We start from the raw sequence: 27,211 nt of genomic DNA, 5'->3' as shown, positions 1-27,211 counted from the left end.
GAGGATAAGGTTTAGCACATAAAGTCAAGAAGAAAATCACAAGAGAACTGGTTTAATTTAGATGTGGCAGCATATCATAAATACTGAATGATTGTTTGCAGAAAGTGCACATTTGCAGCAATATCACAATGAAAAAATACTCCAAGTAAATGTCAAGCATAAAAAACTCAAAAAGTATGCATATTTTATATAGGCTACTATATACTGTATAGGCCCAGTACGATATTTCATATTCTGTTGTGCAGTATAATGCTAATAACAATATACTAATTTGTGGCCTCGAAATGGTATTTGGGGGATAACGACGTAGCCTAACTATAATGCGGGCAGTTCTGCTATACCTGTGTGGGGCACATAGGCTACCCAGAGCAAGCTAAAGGTGCAGTTATGGACAGAGATGATTTGATTGAATTGTATTTTAGGCTGGGAACGGCGTAAAAATTAATACATTACATCCACGGGTGCAAGCTGTATGTTTGCTCGCGGTTTGTTATTGCTTCCTAAGGAGAAAGAGTAAACCGCTAGTGACCATATTAACCACCTCAGGCATAGTAACATATGTTTATCTGAAAGTAAATAAAATATATTAAGGTAAATTTTCTCTGAAATGTTTCTAAACATGTATTTCTTTGTGACTGCATGCACGAGTTACATTTGTAATAACCTACCTAAAACCTTACACTAGACCTACATTTAAAACTTAAAATAATCATAATCTACTGTAAAGAAAAGAAAGACCTAAATATTTAATGGACCAGCACATTGGGTAAATTGTCAGAATATGTGACCCAACTGTAACTGCTTAATAAAGGAGTAAAACTTAAAAATATTGTTTGGGGTAGTTATGTCACCCTTCACACTAATCTGGACACGTTTTCTTATTTGGAGTCATCACAGAGCCAGTACAACAGAGGTCACCATATCTGACAAGTAGCAGCCGCCAGAATATGTGACCCCACTGTAACTGGTACTGTACTTATATGGTGACCTCTGAGGTACTGGCTCTGTGATGACTATAAATAAGAAAACGTGTCCAGATTAGTGTGAAGGGACGACATAACTACCCGCATTATAGTTAGGCTACGTCGTTATCCCCAAAATACTATTTCGTGGCCACAAATTAGTATACCGTGGCAACAAATTAGCATATCGTGGCCACAAATTAGCATTTCGTGGCCACAAATTAGCATATTGTGGCCACAAATTAGTTTCTTTTTTTCGGATGTCATGTCTGGGGCTCCGTAAATAGCCTACTTTATTATAAGTAAAAGTCTTGCATGCACCTGCCAATAAGTTTTTCTGGTTTAGCTCTGAAATGTAGTCAAATAGAATAGTATTAAGTAGCATAAAATGTAGATAATTAAGTAAGTACAAGTACCTCCAAACTGTAGTAAGTACAGTACAACTTAAATAAATGTACTTCGCTTCTTTCACCACTTCATGTAGGCCTATAAGAGCTTAAGAGGCACAAACTGGGGCTAGTCTGTAGACATATTTCAATTTTCCACTTGAATCCCATTCAGAAACACTGAATAGGCTACATTTATGAATGTCATGTTGTGAACATCGTCTTACCATGTAAATATTGTGGAAGTGAATTAATTCCATTGTTCAGTCTATTCCATGGGTCTTTCTTTCTCTGGCTATATGTCCAAAACATACGTCCATGGCTTTAGAACAATTTAGCAAGGTGAGTTCTTCCGGCTGGAAAATTCAGCCAATCATTCAACTGCGCCAATCGCGCGAGGTTTCCACAAAATCCTTACGCGGGAACATCGTGTATACAATTTATTTCAATACAGTACCGTCTTATGTAACAATAGATGATGGGATCCTGTGAAGCAGAGTTTACAGAAATTGACAAGCTCCGTGCTGAACTGCTAAACAATGTCGAAGTCATGCCAGGCTGCCAGCGTGTTGAAGAAGAAATTACCTAGTAAGTTCCGGTCTGCCAGCTAACGTGATGTTACCATGGATGTATTAAGAGAACGGTTACGCTGAGTTAGCTAACGTAAGATGTCATCCTTGTTACATGTTGTGCAGGTGCCATCGCCATCACGGTGCTATCGCGTTTTCCAGCAGCAAAATGACTGGTTAATGCAACTGGTATTTCACTAGCTTAATTATAATATAGCGAGGTTTAATCATTGGTTCGTTAGTCAAAGGGCAGTTTAGCTAGATTTTACTCTGCACTGTGATTATATTACCACATTGCTAACAGGTAATTTAGCTAATTAGCTGTATATCCTGCAGACATAACGTGAGCGCTGTGTTAACGGTAGCATGTTAATAACATTGTCAGACTGGGTTTATTGATGATATATCATTAAGGGTCTGTCTTTGTCTAACAAACTGTGTAGAGTTGGTTGACAACCATGAGACATAATTACTTTTTCTACTTACTAACTTCATTAGAACACATATATAGTATACAGCAAGGAATCTACAGCTAACTTGTGTAGCTGTATGCCAGGGGGACTAGCATGATGAAAGAAAGTAGAACATGTTTAATCTTTAAAGATGTGTTTCACGTAGCTAGATAATCACCTCACAAAAGTTTAGCTTATATCTTGTAAATTGTGATTTCTGAGCATAAAATTGGGTCAACAATTTTTTTTATTTAATTAATCAGGAAAAACAGAGCATCATATTCAGTGAATCCAAACTATACATTTTTTCCTACGTGAATTAAAGGTAGTTATGATCAGCAACAAATCTTGACACTTTACTCAACAATTGTTTATAGAGCCAAGACCAAAACAATTGTACCATTGTTGAGTAGGATTGGGCATCGAGAACCGATTCCTACTTGTAATCGTTTCAAAAATTACGATTCCAGTAGAATCGTTTTTTTTATTGGAATCGTTTAGAGGATTTGGTTTCAAATCCGATCATCGCTTCCCAATTTATTATGCGCAAGTTTTGGTTTCCGAAGCGGCCAGGCGCTTGTTGTGTTGCAGCCTTGGAGCACAGTAAGCAGCGCTCTAGTCTGTCTTTATTTTACATTGAAAAAGCTGTGAAACTGCAAACCACCATTGAATCAAAATAAAACTTTCCTCTTATTTGTGAAAATAGGCATGTGACCCGTTTCAACTCCACCCCTCAAAGAATCGGAATCGAGAATCGATAAGAACCGGAATCGAAAGGAAGAATCGGAATTGGAATCAGAATTGTTAATATCCAAATGATGCCCAACCCTATTGTTGAGTCAGTATAAATGTGTCAACTGTCAAAGATTTTGCAAACTGTACTGTAGTACAGTAGCTATTATCACAGCATCTCTAATATTTAGGGCTGCCACCTCTTAGTCAATTAGTCGACTAATCGATCGTTTTGGTCTTAGTCGACTAAGATGTCTTTAGTTGATGAGTCATTTTTTATGCTTATTCATGCTTAATTACTCATTTCCAAGAAACTTATGAGCACATTTATGGTAAACACAAGATTTAAAGTGGTGCTTTTGCAGGATTAATTGTGGAGAAACTCAGTTTTACAGATGGTTCATTAACTACATTTATATTGTGCTTTTCTAGTCTTAACCACCTCTCAAAGAGCACAGCTCTGTCGATTACATCAACTAATCGATTAATCTTCAAAATCATATAAGTGTTAGTCGACTAAGAATTTCTTTAGTCGATTACAGCCCTACTAATATTAGACCATTTGTGGACAATATTGCAAATTAGTGAACAGCACTGCTTTAGGGAAATATTGGAAGTACCAGGGTTTTATTCACTGGATTACTCAGAAATGCTATTCCTCTTTGATTATTTTATCCATAAACCATTTCTCACATTTCCCAGAAAACGTACTGTGCTCTATAACTATATATATATTTTGCTTAAGTATTATGAAAAAATACAGAACCCTGTGCTAGGTTTTTGCCAGCCCCATATTCAAAGCACTGTATCTTTTTTTTCCAGCAGGGAAATTTTGAGCCGCATTGAAAACGTAATCCTAGGAATAGTGACAAGTCTTTCCAAAGATGAGAACCCTGTCCTGGCACTGCCCAACAGATCCAGCTGGGCCAACGTCAGGTAACTTGATTTAAACACGCTGTAGCATGAAAACTTTTTTTTTTTTACCCACCCTGAACACTGCAGTCATTTTACACACTGACTGTGGGATCCGTGTAAGCTGTCTGACCTTTAACAGATAAACACAAGCAGTCACGTTGTGTAAAGAAATAAATAAACATTTATCTACATAGGTTTTTGTGGGAGGCCAGGCCACACAAGATGATCAAATTGCTGTTTAATATAGACTTCAACTCTGTCTGAATTTGTATAAGGTATGTTGTAAGCAGACTGCAGGGACAACCAGGTAGTAGAAAAAAAAATATTTAACTTTCAACTTTGGTTCAGAGAGATTGAAGTTGAAATAACTTCCTGCTGCTTAAAAGATGGCAGAATGATAAGGATTTAAAAAGCACTGGCCTACACACACACACACACACACACACACAAAGTTACAAAGGGCTTTAATGCGACTAGGCTGCAGAGACCTTATGCTCGCAACAAAGCAGACTGTCTGGTGTTGTTTGGATCAAACCTTCCCATAGCTTAAAGCACATTCTAGCCCGGCCCATTTAAATATGAGAATCCCACAGATTGAGCGCCAAAGGTTTCACACAGGAATCAGGACGGTGAGGTACGGGGGAGGCTTTCCCACAGGTAGCCCTCGGGGTGTGGGGAATTTTGGATGGCTTACAGGTGGTGGAGCTGATTTTCAAAGCTAAAAAAGTAAATGTAGCACACACGATCTGTGTAGATTGCTTCATTTCTTCTTCTTCATTTGCCTCTTTTCTTCCCTTCTTTTCCACTTAAATGTCCATATGTTTTTATTCCATTACTTCCCACTTAAGTTTTGACAGTGCCATCGGGCTTCAAATGAATTCAGGAAGTTCCGTCACCAGCATTAGGAGCGACAGTCCGTCGTCTGTTCATAAATTTGGTGAGAAGATACACACACCCCTGTGATTATATTTTCTCTTTTCTGTTCTTGACAACCGACATTCCTCTTTTCCTCTTAGTCAAAAAAACTTTACAGTTGTACTGCACTTCATGTGGCTTTCATTTACTGTATATTCATTGTGACCACATGCAAAAACTGCACAAACAGCAGTAAAAGTCAGACTTAGTTTTAGGTGACAAATTGGCAGAGGCAGTATATGTTGAAAGAGGCTTTTAGGGATCGGTTTACCACATGGATATCCTAATTAAGAACAGAATGTTTTTTTTCCACTTCAGTCCTTTTTAATGGTGTGATAAGTGAATGTATTGTTTATAATAACTGATTTAGCTTTGGTTGTTTCTCTTTTTGAAGCGCAAATTCTCAAGATTTTCTTGGTCATCTACAAACTTGTGCAGAGCAACTCGTATGCGACCAAAAGGTAATCTGTTGTCAATTCACATTTTAAATGATCACTAAAGCTTTTGTGAGGCAGTTTTGTTTGGCTGGGTTATTCCTGAATTTAAAGATTTACATTTTGTTTCCGCAGAGACATCTATTACAACAACACACAGCTGTTTGGTTCACAAAAAACGGTTGATAGTATAGTGGATGATATTTCCTGCATGCTAAAGGTTCCTCGCAGATCACTACATGTGGTAAGTGTGTGTGTGTGTCCATGTTAATGTAAGATCCTTTTGGATATACTTAGTTATTATTAGTTCAGGTCCCACAGATGAAATCTGTTAGTTTAGTGCGGCATTTTAAGCATTTTGTTCTGCTTCATAACTTCGGAAACACCTCTGGGGAAAAAAGGTTCTTCTGATCAAACAGAAATTGCATTAAAGTTGTGGCCGGGTTGGGTCAGTGGGTAGAGCAGGCGCACATAAACATAGAGGTTTATGCTTCGACGCAGAGGTCCACGGTTCGAATCTGACCTGTGATGATTTCCTGCATGTCTTCCCCCTCTCTCACCCCTTTCTCACCTAGCTGTCCTATCCATTAAAGGCGGAAAAGCCCAAAAAATAATCTTGAAAAGATATTGAATTCAAGTTGAATTCAAAGAGGCGGTGTCAGAAGTATTTGTGCATATGCATGTGTTAATATGAGCATGCATTAACTTGTGTGTGGAACTTTTATGTCACCAGATGGCCACGTCCAAGGGATTAATCTCAGGTGATCTATGTTATCTGGAGGAGGACGGCACAAGGATTGACTGCCGCTCCGGCTCTGCTGTAAGCTCCATCAACAGCCTAAACTAACAGCCCCATTAACTGAAACAGTCTTCATGTTAAGCACACTGAGACACAGTGCATCAACTATGGGTACTTAAAGGTACCCTGAGGAGTTTTCATCCTAAAAAGAAAAGTTGTTTTTCTATTGGTTTCTCACTAACACATTGTGTCAGCAGCTCCACAGGGTACCTTGTGTTTCCGACCGAACCAACAATAGTACTACGAGGCTTATGACAGAAAGGAATGTATTTACAGTAGACATCTTTTACTGGTTGAACCCACTTTTATGGCTGTTTTTTTTTTTTTTTTTTGGTTTTTAGGCTGTTGCAGTTTCATCGAACATTGGTGGGATTAGAAGTATCCTTTGTGATTTGTTTGAGAGTTTCACTGTGTATGCGCATCAATGCCTCACCTTTTTGTCACTCTTAGATACCTCTGAGAATGTCATATGGTGTAGTTAATATATTTCTCTGTGTGTGGTTGCAAGGTCTGTGTTTTTCTTTATCGTGCGCAGATATTGTGTCATCTGCAAAATTTGTCATGATAGTTGAGAAGGACGCAACGTTTCAGAGACTACTGGATGACGACTTCTGTGCAAAGCTGTCTCCTTGCATCATAATTACAGTGTGTTTTTTTTTTTTTTCTCGTTTTATGAATCATATTAATTAAAATTTCTCAAAAAGGGCTGTGTTAGCGTTCTGTATGCATAACAGGTGTGTTTTTGTGGATCAGGGTAAAGGCGTGCCAGATGTGAACAGCAGGTTGATGGTGAGAAAGCTTTGGGACACGCTGCACATCCCCATCTTCGCACTGGTGGATGCTGACCCTCACGGTACTCATCATCCATCTGAGTGCATATCAGTTTTACCTATCCTCACTCATACTTCACATATTTCCACACGTTTAACAACACTTGACTGTCTTTTCAATCTCCGCACACACCACACAGTTGGGTTGCATGTCCCGCTAAGCCAGCAGATGTTAGCACCTGTCCGCTACGTCATGGTGCCTAGTCAGACTATTATTTCCGTTGGCGTGAGCTCGTCCTGGCGGGATGGCTCAATTTCCATCAGTCTCCATACTTCTAACCCTTTTACCATTGCATGGCGAGACACATATGTAATGCTTTACTTTGTTCTAAGCTCTGTTACACATCTCAGAGGATAATTGCTCTGGTATGTTGGTGATTGCAGCGTGTCTGTGTCTCTCCCTCTGATTTTCTCCTAGGAATTGAGATCATGTGTATCTACAAGTACGGATCAGTGGTGAGTCCCGCCATGCCAATTATTCCTGTACTGTATATTATCCAATGTGGCCTGTTCAATGTCTTTCTGTTAGCAATACAATATGTAATTATGCCCCTTTTTTCAAGTGAAAAAAAAGTCCCAATCATCCATCTAAGAATATTCATACTGACATTGTATGGAGTGAAAATGTTGAGTGATCGTGTGGCAACGTCTTTGTTGATCTTTGTGATGTTTGTGTAATCATCCTTCCTTGTGTTTATAAACTTCATTGTGGACATGTGTTGGGCATAATCACATTATGTAGGTACAGTGCTGAGATAGTGTGTGTGTGTGTGTGTGTGTGTGTGTGTGTGTGTGTGTGTGTGTGTGTGTGTTTTGTGTGTGCATGTTTTTTTTTCCACAGGCCATGTCGTTTGAGGCCCACAATCTGACCGTCCCCAGCGTTATGTGGCTAGGCCTCCTCCCCTCTGACCTCCAGAGGTTTGGACTCAACCTTCACTACTTCCTCCTCCTGCCTCTAATTGGGATTATACTGTATTCTGGGGACATTTAGATTGTTTGTTTTGGTTTCGGTTGCTGTCGCCCTTTTTTTCCCTTTTTAAGGAACTGCATCGGAGAGCATATTGAGTTTTAAGTATATGTCCCCTTGAACAAATTTAGGCCCAAAGGGCATTTTGACATACATTTAATTGTAGTCTGTACAGTCTTTCCTCCTATGTTTCCCCCAAAACATACACATAATAACTCTTCAGTGGGAGTCTGTTGAGAGTGGGAGAAAACCTACTGTGGGGACGACATCCATCAACAGAGCTGCCTGCTGGCTGCTGTCATTTTCTGAAAATGTATTTGGTTGTGTATGTGTTGTAAAATCAACGTTTCATTTTGTAGGTTGCGGGTTCCCGAGGATGCCCTGATCCCCCTCACCAAGAGAGATGAAAGCAAACTTAGCAGCCTCCTTAAAAGGCCATACCTAACCAGCCAGCCTGACTGGCAGAAAGAGGTGAGAAAGGCTTCAAAGTAAAGGACAGAAGTAGCATAGAAATTTGTTAGCTGAATAAAGTGCGATGAAGGGATCTGAATCCTATCACTTCAAGAAACCTAGTAATAAGACTAAAATATAATTCGGTATTGTTTACTTTCTCTCCATATAATATTATTGGAGTGTTATCCTATTTAGATATCTTTTAGTAGTTCTCGATTCTAAATGAGTAAGTTCAATTTGACCAAATTCTGTCCCCGCGTGAGATCAAATCAATGTTTTTTTTCTACTAAAACACTTAAAACATGCGACTAGATTGGATTAACGAGTGAGTGAGTTTCAACATCTCTGCTCATGTGACACACAGCGTAGGAATGTGTGTGAGAGGACTCTTTGCTCGCTGGTACTGAGGATACAGAAGAGCCACTCTGTTCAGGAGATAAACACCTGATGATTTATGCTTGTTTGCACGGCATAGTCTTGCATGCTCCTTACAACTGCGTGTTTGCTCTTGTTGTAGATGGAACTGATGCAGCAGACTCAGGTCAAGGCTGAAATCCAGTCCCTAGCAGCCATAGCTCCTGATTTCCTCACCAACATCTACCTGCCCAATAAGCTGCGTTACGGGGGCTGGGTCTGAGCCCAATGCTGCCTCTCAATGGAAAAACAAGTGAACTGCTAAAGCTTGTTGCAAAACTAAAGAAAGATCGTCCATGTAACTGTCCTGCCTAACGTTGGCAGACAGATTGAAATTTTAAGTTGGTCTGTAATGTTTGCATATTTATTAGTGACTATGTGTGTTTATGTTTTGTAATTGCGTTTCAGAAATTTCTCCTCCTATCATTAAAGTCCTGTAATCCCATTGACAAGTCAGAGCATGTTGTTGATCTTTATATTCTTGTTGGCCTTGTTTATATTCCCAAAATGTTTGGACCTTGCAAAGTCACTAAACACACTGTTTGTTTCATTCATGGAGTTAATTTTTCTACAATAATGGTTTCAGCATTGCCTTGCATGATTTACAGCCACTGAACACCACTGTGCTGGTGCAAAGACTGCAAGTGAGCAGATGATGATGATTTAGTGGTTTGGAACTGGAGTATCTGTGAGGCTGTTCATTCATTAATGCACAACATACTGTATAAAGGCTCACGTTGCTGTTCTTTGTGTAATCGGTTCTCCAGCAGGTGGAGACAGTGTTCATTAAATGGAAGAATTGGGCAATATTGTAAGCTTTATCAGGGAAGAAAGAGGTAAAGACCCCACCCATTATATGCTCTTAATGTGGGTAAATTGTCCTCAAACACAAAAAAAAACATTTCACAACTCAAATGTTTGGTAAATGTAGACAGTCTTATGACTAGTAGAGCCATTCAGGAGGCACATGCATCACTGTTAGGCTAGACAGCCGGTTTCAAGGCCTATCTTTAGAGAAGAGGGCCATTTTATATGCGTGCTTCCTCTTTACGTATTTATTTACTTAATTTAACCATAACTATGTATACTGTATAAAAACTAGGGATAGGCTGATTATCGGGACGTTTTTTTGGCAGTTTGCAGATTATCTCTATCAGCGTTTTATTTGCCTGATAACTGATAAAGTTATATAATTAAAAAGTGTGCTACTTTGGCTCCGCTACAGCTCTGTGTCTGTCCCTCTGGTTCAGTTTCACTCACCACTGAGTCTGACTTAATGTCCCGCCCACAACACTATCTGACTATCTTTTACTGGGTATTATGTTGAAAGTGTCTAATTTATTTAACAATTGCTTAAAGCATTTAAACAAAGTTTTGTGTTGGAGTTTGTAACATTCCATCAATCTTCAATCATCAATCAACCTTAATTAAAGCAGAATGGCCCTTGTCAGTGTTATTCAGTAGGTGCATGTAAAAAGTATTTTGATGTTTTAGTTAGTCAAGGTTGAGCTCATTTGAACTGCTTCATGCATGTTTAGGTTGTTTAAACTACAGCAATGCATCATATTTTATAAATTGATCATAGCTTATTTTTATTCGTTGAGATAAAGGCATCATCATGTCAGTTGCCTAACAATAGCAGTGAAATAAATTCAGTGGAGTAAAAAGTAAAATATTTGCCCCTGTAATGTCTTGAATAGAAGTACTGTATATAGTAGAAATAATGAAAATGCTCAAGTAAAATAGGCTACCTCAAAAATGTACTTCAACAGTACTTGAGTAAATGTACTTAGCCACTTACTACCACTTCCCAGTACAGTAAGCACATTTTTAGTATTGACATTTAAACAACTATCTTTAGGGCTAAAGAGGTGGACAACTTTAGTAATATTGAAAAAGTGAAGTTTTAAATCAGACCCATGTTTACAAGTAGGCCTAGCTTGTGTTTACTTCATGGATGTATTAAGAGAACGGTTTACTTTAATAGATGTAGAGTGCTTCCTGTTTAGAATAGACGATCTTTGGCAGTATTACGTGACGGCTGGTGGGCGTGGCTCAATTATTGTGCAACATACTACTGCTACGTCACCGCAGTGACCGAAATGTTATAATTTCTCCAGCTGGAGTAATAGAAGTAGCAGAAGAAGAACCGTTTTTTGGAAAACTGCCGAGGAACAAGACTGAGCAGCATTTAAATGATAAAGGATAAACCAGGTGAGTTATTATAAGAACTGTATGAGGGAATATAGCAAGGATGGTTTACAGTTTTTTTACAGTGTTTTGTCCTGGCTTGATACATCTTTACTGATTTGAACTGATTTAAAAGTAAAAAATAAATACCTGTTCAGTTCCATTGTATTTTTTTTCCTTAATCTGTATGTGAAAGTTGTTGCTTTACTAAAAGCCTCTTGAAACGTTGAATGACAAAAGCAACTGGATATTCTAGTTTTCATCCCAAATCCTTGTTATTTATCAGATTGTGGATGCTGTAAAAAAAAACAGTTAATGATAGGTGAATTATAAAGCATGGTAAAAGAAAGTTGTGTACAGGTACTTTTAGCTTGCAATCTATATAGATCTTAAATCTGTTGTCCTTTTAGTGGTACTCTCAATAATAATTTCTGAGTCAGTTTCCTCCAATGCAATAAATACTTGTATTGTATTTACAAATTAAAAACAATAAAAAAAAAAAAAAAATGGACTTTAATACATAGCATTACGTTTGACTTTGTGTATCGTATGAGTCCCAGCCCGTTTTGTAATAAATGGAATGGTGGGGGCTCAGTCTGTTACAGTTCTAGGATCTGTTTCATGTGAACAGCAGCCAGATTGCTCTCGTTGCAAGACAGGTCCTTGAGAGGCCTTCCCTTTCCCACTTGTCAAGGACAGCTGACACTGACAGAGCAGAGTGAACAAAAGTAGTCTCTTAGGCTTTAAACATAACATCCTCTCAGTTCTCACTGGTCTTAGATTAGTGTGGAATCAGTCATGTTTCGCAAGACATTTTTCATCTGTTATGTTAAGGTGGACTGGGATGTGTTCAGGTAAAAAAAAAAATAAAAATAAAAGACTGGCACTAGGAGACTATTAAGAGAAGGTAGGCATTTTATGGGACCGTTATGGTAAAACAAAAAAAAAATTCTCAAATGTTAACTGAATAGTTAAACTTTTTCACATTGTTGAAGTGCCACCTTTAATTGGATTATTTCATTTTCAGTTAAGTTTTAGAAATATTTCTTTATCACACTGCCCATGGTATCTGTTTTAATTTGACGATGTTAAGTAGGAAGGGTCGGTTGCATTGCAGTGTCTGACCTGTATGCTATTGATGTCCATGTTGTGTTCCTTGAAAACTCACAGTAAAACTATCTTGACATACTTGTTTTCCGCTTCTCATATATTGTAGAACAAGAGTGTCGCATATGGACGCAGTGATCCGCAGGTGCCCTTTCCTCGCTGTGGTGCCCAGTGTTGTCCTGCAGCTGGCAGTGAAGTCATCACTGGCGAGCTATGCCCAAAAGTGCCCTGTGATGATGGACCTGGCCTCCAGACCTCTGGCCAGAGCTCTGTCCTCTTCAGCTTCTGCATCCAAAGGCTCTCCAACAATTGATGGTCAGTTGTAAGCCATCCTGTTATGCCTCTATATGATGAACTGTTAAATCAATACAATTAATGGCAAATGAAATGCAAACAAAATGTATTTATTTTATTTTGTAGACAGAAATAGAAAATACATAGATAGAAATGTATTCCTGTCTTCTGTAGATCAAAAGAATGAAGTCAAGTTGGCCCCAGGGCATGTCACGCCACCTGCTGGCCAGACTGTAGGCTCTAAATGCCCTTTCCTGGCTGCAGAAATGGTGCAGAAAAACAACAGGGTAGTAAGAGAGGCCAGCTTGGAGCTGCAAGAGGACGTCCAGGAAATGAACTCTGTGCCCACAGGTAAGCAATCGCACAGCCACGCATATACATACAGTAAGTCAGTTATGTAAACTGTGAAAGGTTCTTGTTTGGAGCATACACACTCTAGTGACATTTACTGTCCATAGCAAATGAATGTCATGCATTGATTTAGAGATCATTAATATTGTGCATCTTTCTCGAACAGGGAAACAAGATGTGGATTTATCTGTTGCGGATCTTATCGAGGCAGACAAGGCCAACACAGGGGCACCAAAAACCCGTTTTATACCCATATCTTTCAAAGTGTCTCACCTGCTAAAGACCAATCTGCCTGAGGGTGATTAAGACATTCTTCTTAATGAACCATAATTCTCAAAGAGATTTTATTTGAAGCTCATAAAACCCTCCTTCAACTTTTTCCTTCACCAGTAGTGACCTTCCAGTATGATGAGTATTTTGAAAAGAAGATTGAAAGCAAGAAGACAGACCACACATACAGGGTTTTTAAGACAGTGAACCGGCGTGCCTCCTCGTTCCCCATGGCAGATGACTACTCAGAGTCCATTCATGCAAAGAGAGACGTGTCTGTGTGGTGCAGCAATGACTACCTCGGCATGAGCCGTCACCCCAAAGTCACCCAGACAATCACGTGAGTAGGCTCACTGATCAGCTGTCACCCATAATCTTGATGAAACATAAATCATATGTGGATGGTGATCATTTCAGATTCAGCCCTGATGAGATATGAGAATAAGCTAGTTTTAAGAAAATAAACGCTTTCTTTTTTTCTTCCAGCGAGACTTTACAGAAGCACGGTGCTGGTGCTGGAGGCACACGAAACATTTCAGGGACGAGCAAATTCCACGTGGAACTCGAATACGAGCTAGCTGACCTGCATGACAAAGATGCTGCACTGCTGTTCACTTCTTGCTTTGTAGCCAATGACTCCACATTGTTTACCCTGGCAAAAATGCTACCAGGTGGATTAAATTAAGTTTGGGAATATTACAAAATGTGACCTTAAGTTCCATGCCTTTGCTTTGATACAAAATTGTAATGATCACATTTTTTCTTGATTCAGACTTACATTCATAGAGGAGAATGTATTCCCCCCCCCCATTTGTTTACTCCTCTAGGTTGTGAAATCTACTCCGACGCTGGCAACCACGCCTCAATGATCCAGGGTATAAGGAACAGTGGGGTCAAGAAGTTTATCTTCCGTCACAATGACGTCAGCCACCTGCAAGAGCTGCTTGAGAAGTCTGACCCCTCCACTCCAAAGATTGTTGCCTTTGAGACGGTGCATTCAATGGATGGTAAGTCGAATCCCTCCATGCAAGTGTCTTGTGTCTTAATAGGACATGTAAAAGATTTTTTATTTTCGCCTAACTGATTAGTAAATTGTTATAGACAAACAGGATTTATATAGTTTAGTGTTCCGTAAACTTATTAAATTACTGTTATATACAATACCACAACAATTTTAATAACATTAGCTGTATTTCTCAAAATGACCAATAAATCACTAGTGTTTATTGTGTATAATACAATCTTAAATAGTCTAATAAACACGGTGCTGTCTACAGGGGCTGTGTGCCCACTCGAAGAGATGTGTGATATTGCCCACAAATTTGGTGCCATTACCTTTGTGGATGAAGTTCATGCTGTGGGTTTGTATGGGCCCAGAGGAGGAGGGATCGGGGACAGAGACAGAGTCATGCACAAGATGGACATCATCTCTGGAACCCTTGGTAAGTAGAGGGATTCTACTAATAAGTGGGAACCCATTGTAACACCCTTACCAGTTACATATGTGCCTCTCTGACTTATTATGGGTTTCATGTCCAGGCAAGGCATTTGGCTGCGTGGGTGGCTACATCGCCAGCACCAGCGCCCTGGTGGACACAGTGCGCTCTTATGCTGCAGGCTTCATCTTCACCACTTCCCTGCCCCCCATGCTGCTGGCAGGGGCAAATGAGTCCATCAAGGTTCTGAAAAGTGAGGAAGGCCAGGTGCTCAGGAGGAAACATCAGAGGAGCGTCAAGCTGCTCCGACAGATGCTAATGGACTCAGGCCTTCCGGTGGTCCACTGCCCGAGCCACATTATTCCTGTCCGGGTAAGGAAATTATTAATGTAGCCAATTAACTGGTGCTGATGCAGAGATTCACGTGGGAATCTTTCACTTATAGGACAGCCCCTTAATAGCCTAAATTACATTTCAGACACTTTGGAATGTGAATCTGACATATGATGTATCTGTTTGGCAGGTGGCAGACGCAGAGAAGAACACTGAGATCTGTGACATCATGATGTCTCGTTACAACATCTACGTCCAGGCAATCAACTACCCCACTGTGGCTAAAGGAGAGGAGCTTCTGCGCATCGCACCCACACCACACCACACTCCCCAGATGATGTTCTACTTTGTTGGTATGCCCACTATAAATTATGATGCCTATTTCATGAATCAAAAATATACAAAGTATTTTGTGTTGGATTGAGCAGTTAAATTTTCAATTGGAAAAATAACGAAATGTAATTATTATACTCTGGAATTAACCTCGTCATTAGCAAAGATGATGAAATACATGAACTTGCATTTACTGGCACTGTTAACGGAAAATGTTTTGGTGAATAATGCAACTCTGAAGCCCAGTAGCTGCATTGGATAGTAATACAAGTATTTAATTATTAACCACAGCACTGTTTATGGATTATTATTATTATTATGGATTATTTTGAAACTTTTTACGCTTTAAGGTTGTATATCTAATATCCACAATTTTATGATAACGATCATCCTTATCCTCCCCTGCTTCGTCTCCACAGACCGGCTGGTGAAGACGTGGAAGGAGGTGGGTATGGAGCTGAGGCCACACTCCTCAGCAGAGTGTGACTTCTGCCAGCAGCCTCTTCACTTCGAGCTGATGAGTGAGAGGGAGAAGTCCTATTTCACAGGCCTCAGTCACATGATATCAGCAGTAGCCTGATATTACTTAAAACATGAAATCCCTACCAGCCCCACCTCCTATAGTATTCAAGCTATTTATTTAAATTCACATTAAATAGTCAAAATAATAATACATTTTATTTATAGAGGGTGCTCAAAGACACTTTATGAAAGTTAAAATGATCATCCATTATTATTAATCACACATTAACATGGCTCTGGCACCCCAGGTCCGATGCTTGGTCCTGAGTGGTGGGCATCAGATATGTGTGTAAAATGTTCTCTGTCACCAAAAAAATGTGTGGGTAAAGTGTTGATTGTGGATGCTGTAAAAAAAAACAGTTAATGATAGGTGAATTATAAAGCATGGTAAAAGAAAGTTGTGTACAGGTACTTTTAGCTTGCAATCTATATAGATCTTAAATCTGTTGTCCTTTTAGTGGTACTCTCAATAATAATTTCTGAGTGTTAAAGTGTTGATTTACTCTTGTGTCTTCACTTTTACATGTATTGATTATGACTTCAAAATGCCAAACATTTACAAATACATATATTTGTATATATTATGTTTGTCCCATGCATAATTTACATCATGTAAAGGAATCCCTCAATTAAAAAACAAATGTGCAGCATTTGAATGAGGCTTTCTACATATCGCTAGGTTCCAGAGCATCTAAAGGTTGAACTAACATTTTCCAACTCCTATGGGTTGGTAAAGTGCTGTTTCAGAGAAGCTATGCTTGTAGCAAACATCAGCAAAGGCAATCATGTATTGTTTAATTGTGTTTTTTATGCTGCCTTTCTAAAAAGTATATTACTAGGTGGGTTGTCTTATTGATTAGTTGCAAATGTGCATAATACGCGTTCCCCAATATCTAGAATGATGTGTTATGCAAAATCTAGAATAATCTTCAAGTATGAAGGGAATGAGATAGCAAATGGCATGGAATATCACACACTCACTCCAACCCTGTTGTACACAGTATCTCAAACCATGTCTCACTTATAGTGCTATCTTTTTACATTTACACCAAGGATATTTGCTGCACATACGTGTACTGTATATGTAAACTATTTCATTACATGCAGTTCTTCTGGCAGAAGGATTATCTCTTGTATCAGTTACAACATGTCATGGAATGTTGCATTGCTTCCTTCTGTAGAAAATATCCCTCAAAGGTCAGATACAATGTGATGGAGAAAGCGTGTGGTTTGGGTCTAGGGTGGTGTAGGATACATGTCATTTATTACAAAATTAAATAGTTATGATTGTAATTCAATTCAATTCAATTTTATTTATAGTATCAAATCATAACAAGAGTTATCTCGAGACACTTTACAGCTAGAGTAGGTGTAGACCACACTCTGTAATTTACAAATCCCCAACTATTACAGTGATTGCCTCAAGAGCAAGCATTAGCAGTAGCTATTGCGACAGTGGCAAGGAAAAACTCCCTTTTAGGAAGAAACCTCGGAGAGACCAGTAATAAGTAGCATATGTATATCATAAACATGAACACCATATTACATTAATGCCACAATAACTATTTTTCATTTATAATATGTATTTATTGGAAAACCTACTGGTTCAGCAAAAAGGCAGACATGCATCAAGTAGTAGTGCTCATGTATAATCAACTTAAGGGCAGATTTGTGGTCTTCTGGTCATTCATTCATGAAATGCATTTAATGGCATTCTTGGTTGTCACCACACGGAGGCACACTGGGTCTCTTGTATGGAGCTGTGAGGCTGTAACTCCAGACTCCTCTTTCCTTTGCAGATGACTCATAGCTGGTGCAGCAGCTTTCATGCTGAACCACTAGATGGTATTAATATAGAACAGGATATTGTGTTTCCCATCTCGATAGTATGGGACATCATATTGGTTGTAATACAATGCAGCACATACACTTTTACCTCACAGCATGTGTCAGTGTCGCAGACATGCAAAATCAGAAATTATAGAACGTTTTAAATAAATTGAATTGTCAGATTTATCTGCCATTAATGTAGCAGCCTGGTTCTGTTATGTAGCTTTTTCTTAGATAGAAATAACGTGTTACTGACTTTATACGTTTTCTACCCTGTGGCCTATGATCAGCATGTCTAGATCAAATTAGTTCAATAAAAAGCTCTTTGCGCCCACATGCGGAGAAACATCAATGGAGAGGAAGATCTCCTCCCATCTGTCTCATCTCTGAGTGCTTCCCACTGTACATCTGCATGTGACAGGGCAAAACCTGAGATTCTGTAAATTAGTTTTCTATCTGAGTGAATTACCATGAGCTCACGTTTGGAGCGCATTATGTAACCAAAGTGTTGGTGGGAGTGGAGCAGTCAGGTGACCACCACTCAGAACATGAATCAATACTCCAGTTACATGCTGTGTTGATGTAGTTGATTTGAATTTCAAACATTGAGACATATTCACTATACAGAGGATCATACACAACAGCACCATTTCGTTCTTGGATTTGATTAATAAACAGGGTCATCCTTCTACCTAAAATAGCTCTTGCTTCATACAGTGAATCCAGTAAATCTACAAAATGCCAGGAAGGTTGGCAGAAAATACTTGCCTTGCATTGTTTGACCTCATTGTCACACATTATATCCTTCATCTATCACTGTATTTTGTAGCAGGCTCAGTGCCTTACTGTCAAAAGTCTGAAGGCTAGTCGAACACCTCTACATTTGCTGGAGGAGAGTTCAACTGGAACAGCAATCATGTGGGTATAAGTGACTACAGGCAGTGTGTGTGTTGGTTTTCAAACGCTTATGTGATGGTTGTCTGTTGGAGGCAGGTGCTTAAATAATGGTGTGGTGTAGTGTGGCGATGATATGGTACCTGTTGTTTGTCCGATCAGTCCATGGTTGAGAGCATTTGTGTGTGTATGTGAGTGACTGTGTGTGCAGGTTTAGCTCAATTCCTCATTCTATGTTAATCCCGATGCTCTGCACATCTGTCTCCCCCACTCACGTGTGCAGACAGATGAGCTGCGTGGCTGGATTCTCACTGCACACATCTCTCTCTCTCTCTCTCTCTCTCTCTCTCTCTCTCTCTCTCTCTCTCTCTCTCTCTCACTCTCTCTCTCTCTCTCTCCCTTTTCTTCTCTTTATTCCTCCACATTCACATCAGTAGCGTACCATGGGAATGTTGGGGTTGCATTCTAGGAAAGACATTCATGCACAGCAACATGCTTGTGAATTTCCTATTGTGATCACCATGTAATATAGCGTGGGAAATAATTTAAAAAGAAATGTCCTTGATATACTTCACCTCGTAAATAACATGAACATTTGGGAAGAGAGCAATTTCAAGGGTGTGTCTAATATGATCGTAAATATGATGAAAAATGACAACATACTTCCGTAGTGAAATGTTCTGCTGCTCTCCTGCAGAAAAATGCATCACCAATTCAAAGTACTCAGCAGTGTGAGTGAAGGACAGTGGAGTTTGGAGGAAAACTACTGGATTCAGCCCATTTTTTGTTGTGTACTGAATTTTCATTGTAAATACTGCATTGCACTTTTTATCTTGTGTAATGAACTTATAGTTGTTGTAATAAAACTAGTATTGGTATATGATGTATAGTAATATATAGTATCTGGTGCTGTCTAAAATGCAGCATATCATAGTATTTCAGTTTCAAAAGTTATAATAAGAGCGCTTCAGAAAAATGCTACATAGGTCAGGGGAATAATGAGACGATAATGCATATATTAGGTCGCTTTTGCCAAGAATGTCCACCCTAAAAAAAGTAGAAATCATGCAAGTTGCAACTATGCAAATATTATGCAAGGTTATTGTTACAGACACACCTTGAGCCCCTCTGGGAATATTAAAGTGATAGGATTAATAAGTAATTAGTTACACATGGTCTTTACGAAGTCATTTGGTAGCACTGAACAGAACCAATAAAGTCCCTAGGAAAAATGTGGGAATCCTATTTAGTGATTGTTGGTGATAACAACCCCCTTAAAAGTCAGAATCTACTTGCTATAATATCACAAACAGCAGTTTTTAAATATGATAGTGGTTGACAAAATTGTGACTGGCAAAATTATTTCATTGAGACCTAGTGATACAAAACTTTGTGATATTTCAGCTATGACTTTAAGTCATAAGTAATAAACTCCTCCCTCTTGAGTTGCTCTACTGTCAACTTGAAAAAAAAAAAAAAACTCCCCATGCATCGGAATGGTAAAACGAGAATGTGCGTGGAGGACCCTGGTACGATGTGGAGTAGTTGAAGTTGATGAAGAGATTATTGGCTATACAACATTTGCATTTAAACTTAACGTAAATTAAAGGGTAATCAGGTCTCCATTAGACCTGGGGCAGGTCAGATTCACTGACTGATGGAAATAGAGAAGAGGAAAAGGGGGACATCTCTTCACTCAAGCAGAAGCGCCATGCACTGGCGGAGCAACATTCAGTGCTTCTTTTTTTCGGATGAAATGTAGTTTATCGTCGTTTGGTGGACCATGTAGTAAGTGTTTGTGCTTGCATGTAGTATGATATTGAGTCCGATATGTCTAATGTGACGCCGAGTAAAAGCGTGGAATGGCTGCAACTCGAGTTAGAGTCCGGAGGCACTTCTCTGCTCCTGCTGGACTGCCGTTCACATGAGCTTTATGAATCATCCCACATAGAGACCGCCATAAACCTGGCCATACCGGGGCTGATGCTCCGGAGGTTCAAAAAAGGCAACATACCTATCCGGACTATCATCCCCAACCATGAGGATAAAGAGAAGTTCATAAGACGGTGTAAGACGGACACGGTCGTCCTATACGATGAGTGCACCATGGACTGCCAGGACAGTGGAGCTCCAGCCTCGGTTTTGGGTCTACTTCTTCAAAAACTATGGGAAGACGGGTGTAAAGCGTTTTACCTGGAAGGTAAAGAGTTTTGCTGTCGAATTAACACAAAAAAACAATGAAAGTAGCTAGCTATACATCAATGTTAAAATATAGGCATCGTTAGTTTACGTTAACGTGTGTCTGCGATGGAGTTTATAGCGTTCGAAAACGTTAACGTTAACTGACGGCGCTTCACAATTCAATCGCTAAAATGTTCTTATGGTTTTGCGCAATATTAGCATAACCTAGCATTGCTATAAACTGTATTAAAGGCTAACAAGCCATGTCGAAGTTTTTTTTACGGGAAGAGGTTTTAAACTTTCAAATGCCGAGTTTTGAACGAGAGTAACGTTCGTCTCGATGTTCTTTCGTTACTAACGTTAACGTTACTTCAGCGCCAATGGTCATCCAGTGTTGTAGGTTTGCGGTATGTAAGCTGTTCAAAAGTTTGTGTGCTGTGTGTCACTGAGATTCTCAATTAAAATTCCAAGATGGCTGCGCCATGTTTTGCTCTAGCAGGAACAGGCATGCATTTCATGAATGGTTCTTTTTTTTTTTTGAGGAGGGGGGGGTGCTTGAGCTCCTTCTTTAGCTACACCTCTGCTTCAATACCCAACAGCCTTTTTGCCATTGAAAATATGGTTACAAACAATTTATATAAGGTGTCGCATTTATTTAAAAAATGATTCAGGGCCCATTGGTGTGACTTTGTTAACTTGTGTTTTGGCTCTTGGCCAGGTGGATTTGTAAAGTTCCACACAGTGTACCCAGAGCACTGTGAGACCCTCATAGACAGCTCCTGTCCCAGTTCCTCTCCTCCGCTGTCTGTCTTGGGTTTTGGAAATCTCCGGATCAGCTCAGATTGTTCCGATGGGGAATCGGATCGAGAGCCGAGCAGTGCCACTGAGTCTGAGGAGAGCCCCATCCCCAGCAATCAACCTGCCTTCCCCGTCCAGATCCTACCCTACCTTTACCTGGGCTGCGCCAAAGACTCCACCAACCTAGACGTGCTGGGCCAGTACAACATCAAGTACATCCTGAACGTCACACCCAATCTCCCCAACATGTTTGAGCATGACGGCCACTTCAGGTACAAACAGATCCCCATTTCAGACCACTGGAGTCAGAACCTGTCCCAGTTCTTCCCAGAAGCCATAACATTTATAGGTGAGTAGGTCAATAACTTGCGTTGTGTCACATTTTTCAGTAAAAGTATTTGTTTTTAGTGTGTAGGCTGTTGTTTGTTTTGTCACAAGGAGTGTCATGTACTGTATATTAAGCCCATGTGGGCTGGGCACCTTTTGGTATATGATACCTTAGTATTAATTAAGTCATTGTTTGCTAATTATGTTTAATTACAATGTAGTAATCAATACTTCTGGATCATTTAATAATTGTTTTGTAAACTGGTTTGTGGGACAGGTGTGAGTTTTGTATTATTTTCACAAGCAAACTGATTTACACTGCTTCACACGATAAAACGTTCCCTCCCTAACCACTTGTAGGGCTGTGTATTGGCAAGAATCTAGTGATACGATACGTATCACGATACATGGGTCACGATTCAATATATTGCAATATATTTCGATACTGTGCATAAGGCAATATATTGAGATTTTTTTAATCCCAATATAAAGTATAATTTTAGAAAAACTAATATTTAAAAAAAAGAGATGATGTTCATAAAAGTCAAAGAAGTTTACAATCCCAAACTGGCAGTTTGATTTTCTGTGTACTGAATTGTTAACCTAAAGTGGTTCCCAGGTTCTTAGTGAGCTAATTTTTATATGCTAAAGTAGGCCAAAGTTCAGCCATAGCTACATTGTTAGCTTCTAGCAAAAAGTCAGGCAGTGCTAGGCACTGTTAGGCAAGGACACTAGTGGTGTGTCTCAGCATAGCTATCTAGCGGTAGGGGGTTTAAACACAACATAAACGTGAACCACTGTCTAATAACATTTTTGAACATTAAAAAAATAAAATAATAATAATATATATTTTTTTTAAATACAAAAAGAATCAATATTGCCTTTTTGAAAATCGATACAGTATTGCAAAATAAAATCGCGATACTCAAGTGTATCAATTTTTTCTTACACCCCTATTGTATAGGGTGTTACAACACATTGTACATCGATATCACTGAATTTCTTTGATACAAAGCAACAACACATTAATCTTGAAACTAAATATGTAATTTCTTGTTTTTGGTGGCACCACAACATTGTGTTTTAATTTCACTTTTGATTTGTTGTCTCTTGCCACAGCTGCACCTAACACCACAGCTTTTTGACTTGTTTGTTTGGTGGTTGCAAGGCTGTGTATCATGAACTAGTTTCCAAAGGGTTCAGAGGTAGAATGAGGAAGGAAATGTTGTTTCCACTCTCTTTGGGGTTGTGTTTGAATGTACAGTAGGTTCACAAGTAAAGCGATTGTTTGCTACTGTGTGTAAGTAACGGTATACTAGGAGTTGCTCAGTCACACTATAAGCTTATGTTACCATTATTGTGCCATCAACAGGGTTACTTCTGTCAACTAAGAGCCAGGATCACATTGATGACATTAAACATTGTATTACAGGAAAATATGAATCAATGTAAATAATATTTAGAGCAATAACTTTCTGCTGACCGTAGATTTCCCTTCCTCTCACAGATGAGGCTCGGTCTAAGCAGTGTGGCATCCTGGTCCACTGCCTTGCTGGCATCAGTCGCTCAGTCACAGTCACCGTGGCCTACCTGATGCAGAGACTCAACCTCTCTCTCAACGACGCTTATGACTTTGTCAAGAGGAAGAAGTCCAACATTTCCCCAAACTTCAACTTCATGGGTCAGCTTCTGGACTTTGAGAGGACGCTGGGGCTGCACAGTCCTTGTGATAACCGTTCCACCAGCGAGGAGCAGCTCTTCTTCACCACACCAACCAATCACAACGTCTTCCAGCTGGACACACTGGAGTCCACATGAGGATCGATTGGATAGCCTTTGGGTCATTTCCTGGTGTCTCTGAGGGTTTTCTGAGCCTGTCAGATGCCGAACTAGCTGACACAAGCAGTAAGTCAGTTACAGTATTTCTGCACCAAAAGGAACTACATTGATCTGTTAAAGGAACAGAGTCCGTATTGTAGAGAACATGATCCATTAGATCCTGCCTGCCTTAATTTCTAACACAATGATGACTTTTGCTATCCACCATACATGGCATTAATCAGTGGTCATGTACGACCATAATAGCAGGACATTTCATAACTTTTCTGTTAAATCTAGAATTGTTGTTTGACTGTTATTTGTTATTCACCAGCTGTAAAGCGGATGTTAATGTATTTCTTTGTATACGTTGTGATTATTGCCTTGGTGGTCTAAAAAAAAGTCTTTGGCCAATCAGAATGTTTTCTGGGGTCCAATCCGAGATGTTTTTGATGGTACTCTTACTGAGGGCAAAAAGCTACTACAGTGATCCGGCCTTGAATTATTGTCCAGTTTTTCTTCTGATGACTGTCTGCAGCTCACTTGCTTATCACAGAAAGCATATTTTCGTGTGCTATCACTCAGAATACCTTCACTAATGTCTGGTAAGCACCATGATGTTAAACAGTTATTCTTTAAATACAAGATTGAGTGGCCACTTTCTGTTAAAATATCAAAGTGAAAACATATTATTCTCCAGAAATACTCCTGTACATTTTATTGCTTATAACTGCATTATTTGCATGTGATTATGTTCTACCAAGGATCTTGTTTTGTAACCTTTAGGTCATATTTCCTGTTGTTGTTGAGGCCTTGACCGTAACTTAACATGGAATTGAACTATTTGTCCGTTACCGGGTCGAGGTATACTTTATAGGAGTGGCTTTTGCCACAATGGAAAGGAACAAATGTGTAAGTAATCAGTGTATAAAGGAATGGATGTTCACATTATTTTTTACTCCAACAGTCTTCAGTCTGCAGCTACTCCTTCGGTGGCACAGTGATGTGTAATTAGCTGTTCTCTATTGCCAGTCTCGTCTCAGAACAAATGAGTGAGTTTGATGTATGAGAGGGAAGGAAAGGAAATTAATTTGACAAATGTGTTCTTACCTCACAGAGAGACATTTTCAGGGATTTTTATACAAGTCATCTGTATCTCGTCATGGCCTCTTAAAGTGCATCCAAGGGCTGTTTCGTTTGGTATGTTTGTAAAGATGTACATAAAATGTGGTCGTTATGGGGGACGTTTTCTTAAAATCATGAAGGATGTGAAAGTGACCCTATTTTGACCCTTATGTATAGTATGTAAAGCTAAATGTCCAAGACATTCTATACAAGTTTATACAACAAATATATTGTATATTTTTACTTGAATACCTTTTGTTTGTCTTTATTAAGAGTTTTTTTTTATTTATTTTTTTATGAAAATCGATAGCACACTTTCATAAAACAAAACAAAAGTGGTTATGTGGTTGAGTCAGGACCTTAGAGTGCTCAGAGAAGTCAGAAAGTTGCGGCTCTGGTCTGTCCAGCCCCAAGGCTCCAGATGTGGTCAGATGTTTTCTGTCCACTCTGATGCCTGGCTTCCTGTCTCCCCCACGCTTTCTGACACAAAGGGCTAGACCTGTCAGTAACAGTGCAGACACACCTACTACCATTTACTCAAACCGCTTAAAGGAAGAGAAAGATGACACAGCATGTACTCTACCACAGATACTTCCGACAGCTCTCCTCTGCAACTTGGGGAATGATCAAATTTAATAACAGTGATGTGCAATCTGCATTTAAAGCTTATCAGCCTCAGTTAAACACATTTTTGTTTATAATGATTTAAACATTTATTAGCAAAATGGCAATGTCTTGTAAAGCCATAAATGCATGCAGTTGTTGAGAAAAGAGGAAATGAGAGTGCCCTGCTATCTTCACATGCTGCCATTTAGAGAGTGACATTCACATCATCTGTCTGCCATAGTTATACCATTTTTATGATACAATTTAAGAAATAGTTTAAAATATTAACACCAACGTTAGTTAAAAGCACTGTAGAGTAATTCAAAACAATATTTAGATGTAGATTTGTAGGTACATACCGGTATGTTACTGCCAGTGGCAGAATCAGGTGTGCTTACTTTGTCGTATCACTCAATAATTAGACTACACAAAGTCTGAACATTTCTATAGTTGATGGAAGAAATATGTCTTGTCCTCCTGAGTGTTATGTCAGATTTATGCTTTGTTCCAGCTCCGTGAATTTTCGATTATTTCTGGTATTGTTTCTACCTTGTCTGGGAGATTTATTTATATGTTCTTCACTAGATGACAGAAAGATGATGCAGTGAATTCCCTTCCCTGAAGAAATTATTTTATGAACTGCAGCCAAGCTTTTTAAGTCAGGAAAAAAATAGGTGGAGGGAAATGTTCTGTAGTTGATCTGTGCAGCAGTTCATGGTCCAATAACTGTCACTCTATGGGATTTAATGACTTAAATACTGCACTAAAACACTTTTAGTTCCAGCAGGGCTGAGATGATGACTGAGAATGTTGTAGCAGGCTGAAACTAAAATCTTCAACTTTCACAGAAGCAATACAGCACATGAAGAGACTTGCCTAGCAACACATCGCAGTTGTGATAATAAAAGCTGTTGAGTGATGGGTTTTCCAGCATGACTGAGCCCGGCCAGCCACATACCTGCAGGGCAAACCTATGATTAAGTCTGAAAAGACACCCACGACAAGACAGAGGCGATGGGTAGCTGCAGTGCATGAAAGATAGGAGCACACTGCCTGGGGATGATGGGAGTGGAACCATTAATCAGAGAGCTCTTTTCTGTAACACTGTGCATTTACAGTATATAGACAGTACTGTACAAGAGTAATGAGAAAGGATTTATATATATATATATATAAACACCTTCGGATACCAGTTTTTATTGCTGTTGATATAACATACACTAGCTGTTCAAGTTGGGATTCCCTAACAGCTGCTTTTTGGCACCAAGTGAGTGTCTTACCTGGGAGTTAAGCGTAGCCTTTTTGCCAACTTCAAAAGCAACGTGCGGTCTTAAAAGCTCCTATTTTCCCCTTTTACTAAGTTACTCAAAAGAAAATCCATCCTCACACCTGCTCATGTAAGTATAAATTACAGAGGAAATATTGTGAACTGAAGCAAAACCTTTGAGAGAAAAATACACATAGGTAGGTGTGTGTGTGTGTGTGTGTGTGTGTGTGTGTGTGTGTGTGTGTGTGTGTGTGTGTGTGTGTGTGAGAGAGAGAGAGATTCACACGTTTTTTTGTTGCTGTCACAATATATTTTGTGTGAAAGATAAGTGGAGTATTTTTGTCCTGTTATGATCACCCAAGAAGGGAAGCAGAGGCTAATGCAGTGCTTACTCAGCAGTAGTTGCTGGGGAAGCAGATGTGCATTAGACTGACAGGATTTTAGCTCAGGGTGGGGACAGGAGGGGGGGTCTGTTTGCAAGCATGGTGTATTTGTGTGTGTGTGTGTGTGTGTGTGTGTGTGTGTGTGTGTGTGTGTGTGTGTGTGTGTGTGTGTGTGTGTGTGTTGTAGAGGCTGAGCAGAAGCCAGTCAGAGCTAGTTCACACCTGCTATGGTTATGAGAACATACTTATCATACTGCATGACTGACAAAAATTTCACAGCTGCTTCTGCCTCTGATGCACAATAAATGGAATAGTTCA

The 27,211-nt window shown here is 39.4% G+C and overlaps 3 protein-coding genes across 5 annotated transcripts; all 3 read left to right on the top strand.

Annotated features, from left to right (window-relative positions):
- Window positions 1-1,736: 1,736 nt before the first annotated feature.
- On the top strand, window positions 1,737-9,915 carry spo11 (SPO11 initiator of meiotic double stranded breaks). Of its 2 annotated transcripts, none has more exons than XM_031316862.2 (13): window positions 1,737-1,936; window positions 3,924-4,037; window positions 4,865-4,953; window positions 5,326-5,392; window positions 5,501-5,609; window positions 6,099-6,185; window positions 6,506-6,530; window positions 6,700-6,809; window positions 6,918-7,017; window positions 7,413-7,450; window positions 7,836-7,912; window positions 8,321-8,432; window positions 8,932-9,915. In XM_031316862.2, the coding sequence occupies exons 1-13, from the start codon at window positions 1,824-1,826 to the stop codon at window positions 9,049-9,051; spliced, it is 1,161 nt and encodes a 386-aa protein (XP_031172722.2). In that variant the 5' UTR covers window positions 1,737-1,823; the 3' UTR covers window positions 9,052-9,915. The 2 variants fall into 2 exon arrangements, with proteins under 2 accessions (XP_031172722.2, XP_031172721.2); XM_031316861.2 differs by having other exon boundaries at window positions 6,506-6,542.
- Window positions 9,916-10,928: 1,013 nt separating this feature from the next.
- On the top strand, window positions 10,929-15,992 carry LOC116062215 (5-aminolevulinate synthase, nonspecific, mitochondrial-like). 2 transcript variants are annotated; one of them, XM_031316860.2, is made up of 11 exons: window positions 10,929-11,042; window positions 12,235-12,440; window positions 12,594-12,770; window positions 12,937-13,068; window positions 13,161-13,380; window positions 13,527-13,711; window positions 13,868-14,047; window positions 14,318-14,482; window positions 14,580-14,848; window positions 15,000-15,162; window positions 15,562-15,992. In XM_031316860.2, the coding sequence occupies exons 2-11, from the start codon at window positions 12,251-12,253 to the stop codon at window positions 15,720-15,722; spliced, it is 1,842 nt and encodes a 613-aa protein (XP_031172720.1). In that variant the 5' UTR covers window positions 10,929-11,042; window positions 12,235-12,250; the 3' UTR covers window positions 15,723-15,992. The 2 variants fall into 2 exon arrangements, with proteins under 2 accessions (XP_031172720.1, XP_035864391.1); XM_036008498.1 differs by having other exon boundaries at window positions 10,930-11,042; window positions 13,164-13,380.
- A 3,865-nt stretch (window positions 15,993-19,857) lies between these two features.
- On the top strand, window positions 19,858-24,886 carry LOC116062146 (dual specificity protein phosphatase 7-like). Its single transcript, XM_031316713.2, has 3 exons — window positions 19,858-20,588; window positions 21,288-21,716; window positions 23,202-24,886. The coding sequence occupies exons 1-3, from the start codon at window positions 20,219-20,221 to the stop codon at window positions 23,510-23,512; spliced, it is 1,110 nt and encodes a 369-aa protein (XP_031172573.1). The 5' UTR covers window positions 19,858-20,218; the 3' UTR covers window positions 23,513-24,886.
- The last annotated feature ends 2,325 nt before the right edge of the window (window positions 24,887-27,211 follow it).

This window comes from Sander lucioperca, chromosome 12 (assembly GCF_008315115.2).
Source record: "Sander lucioperca isolate FBNREF2018 chromosome 12, SLUC_FBN_1.2, whole genome shotgun sequence".
NCBI classification, from domain to species: domain Eukaryota; kingdom Metazoa; phylum Chordata; class Actinopteri; order Perciformes; family Percidae; genus Sander; species Sander lucioperca.
Note: the sequence above shows the minus strand (reverse complement) of the source record. Positions and strands in the feature narration are given on the sequence as shown.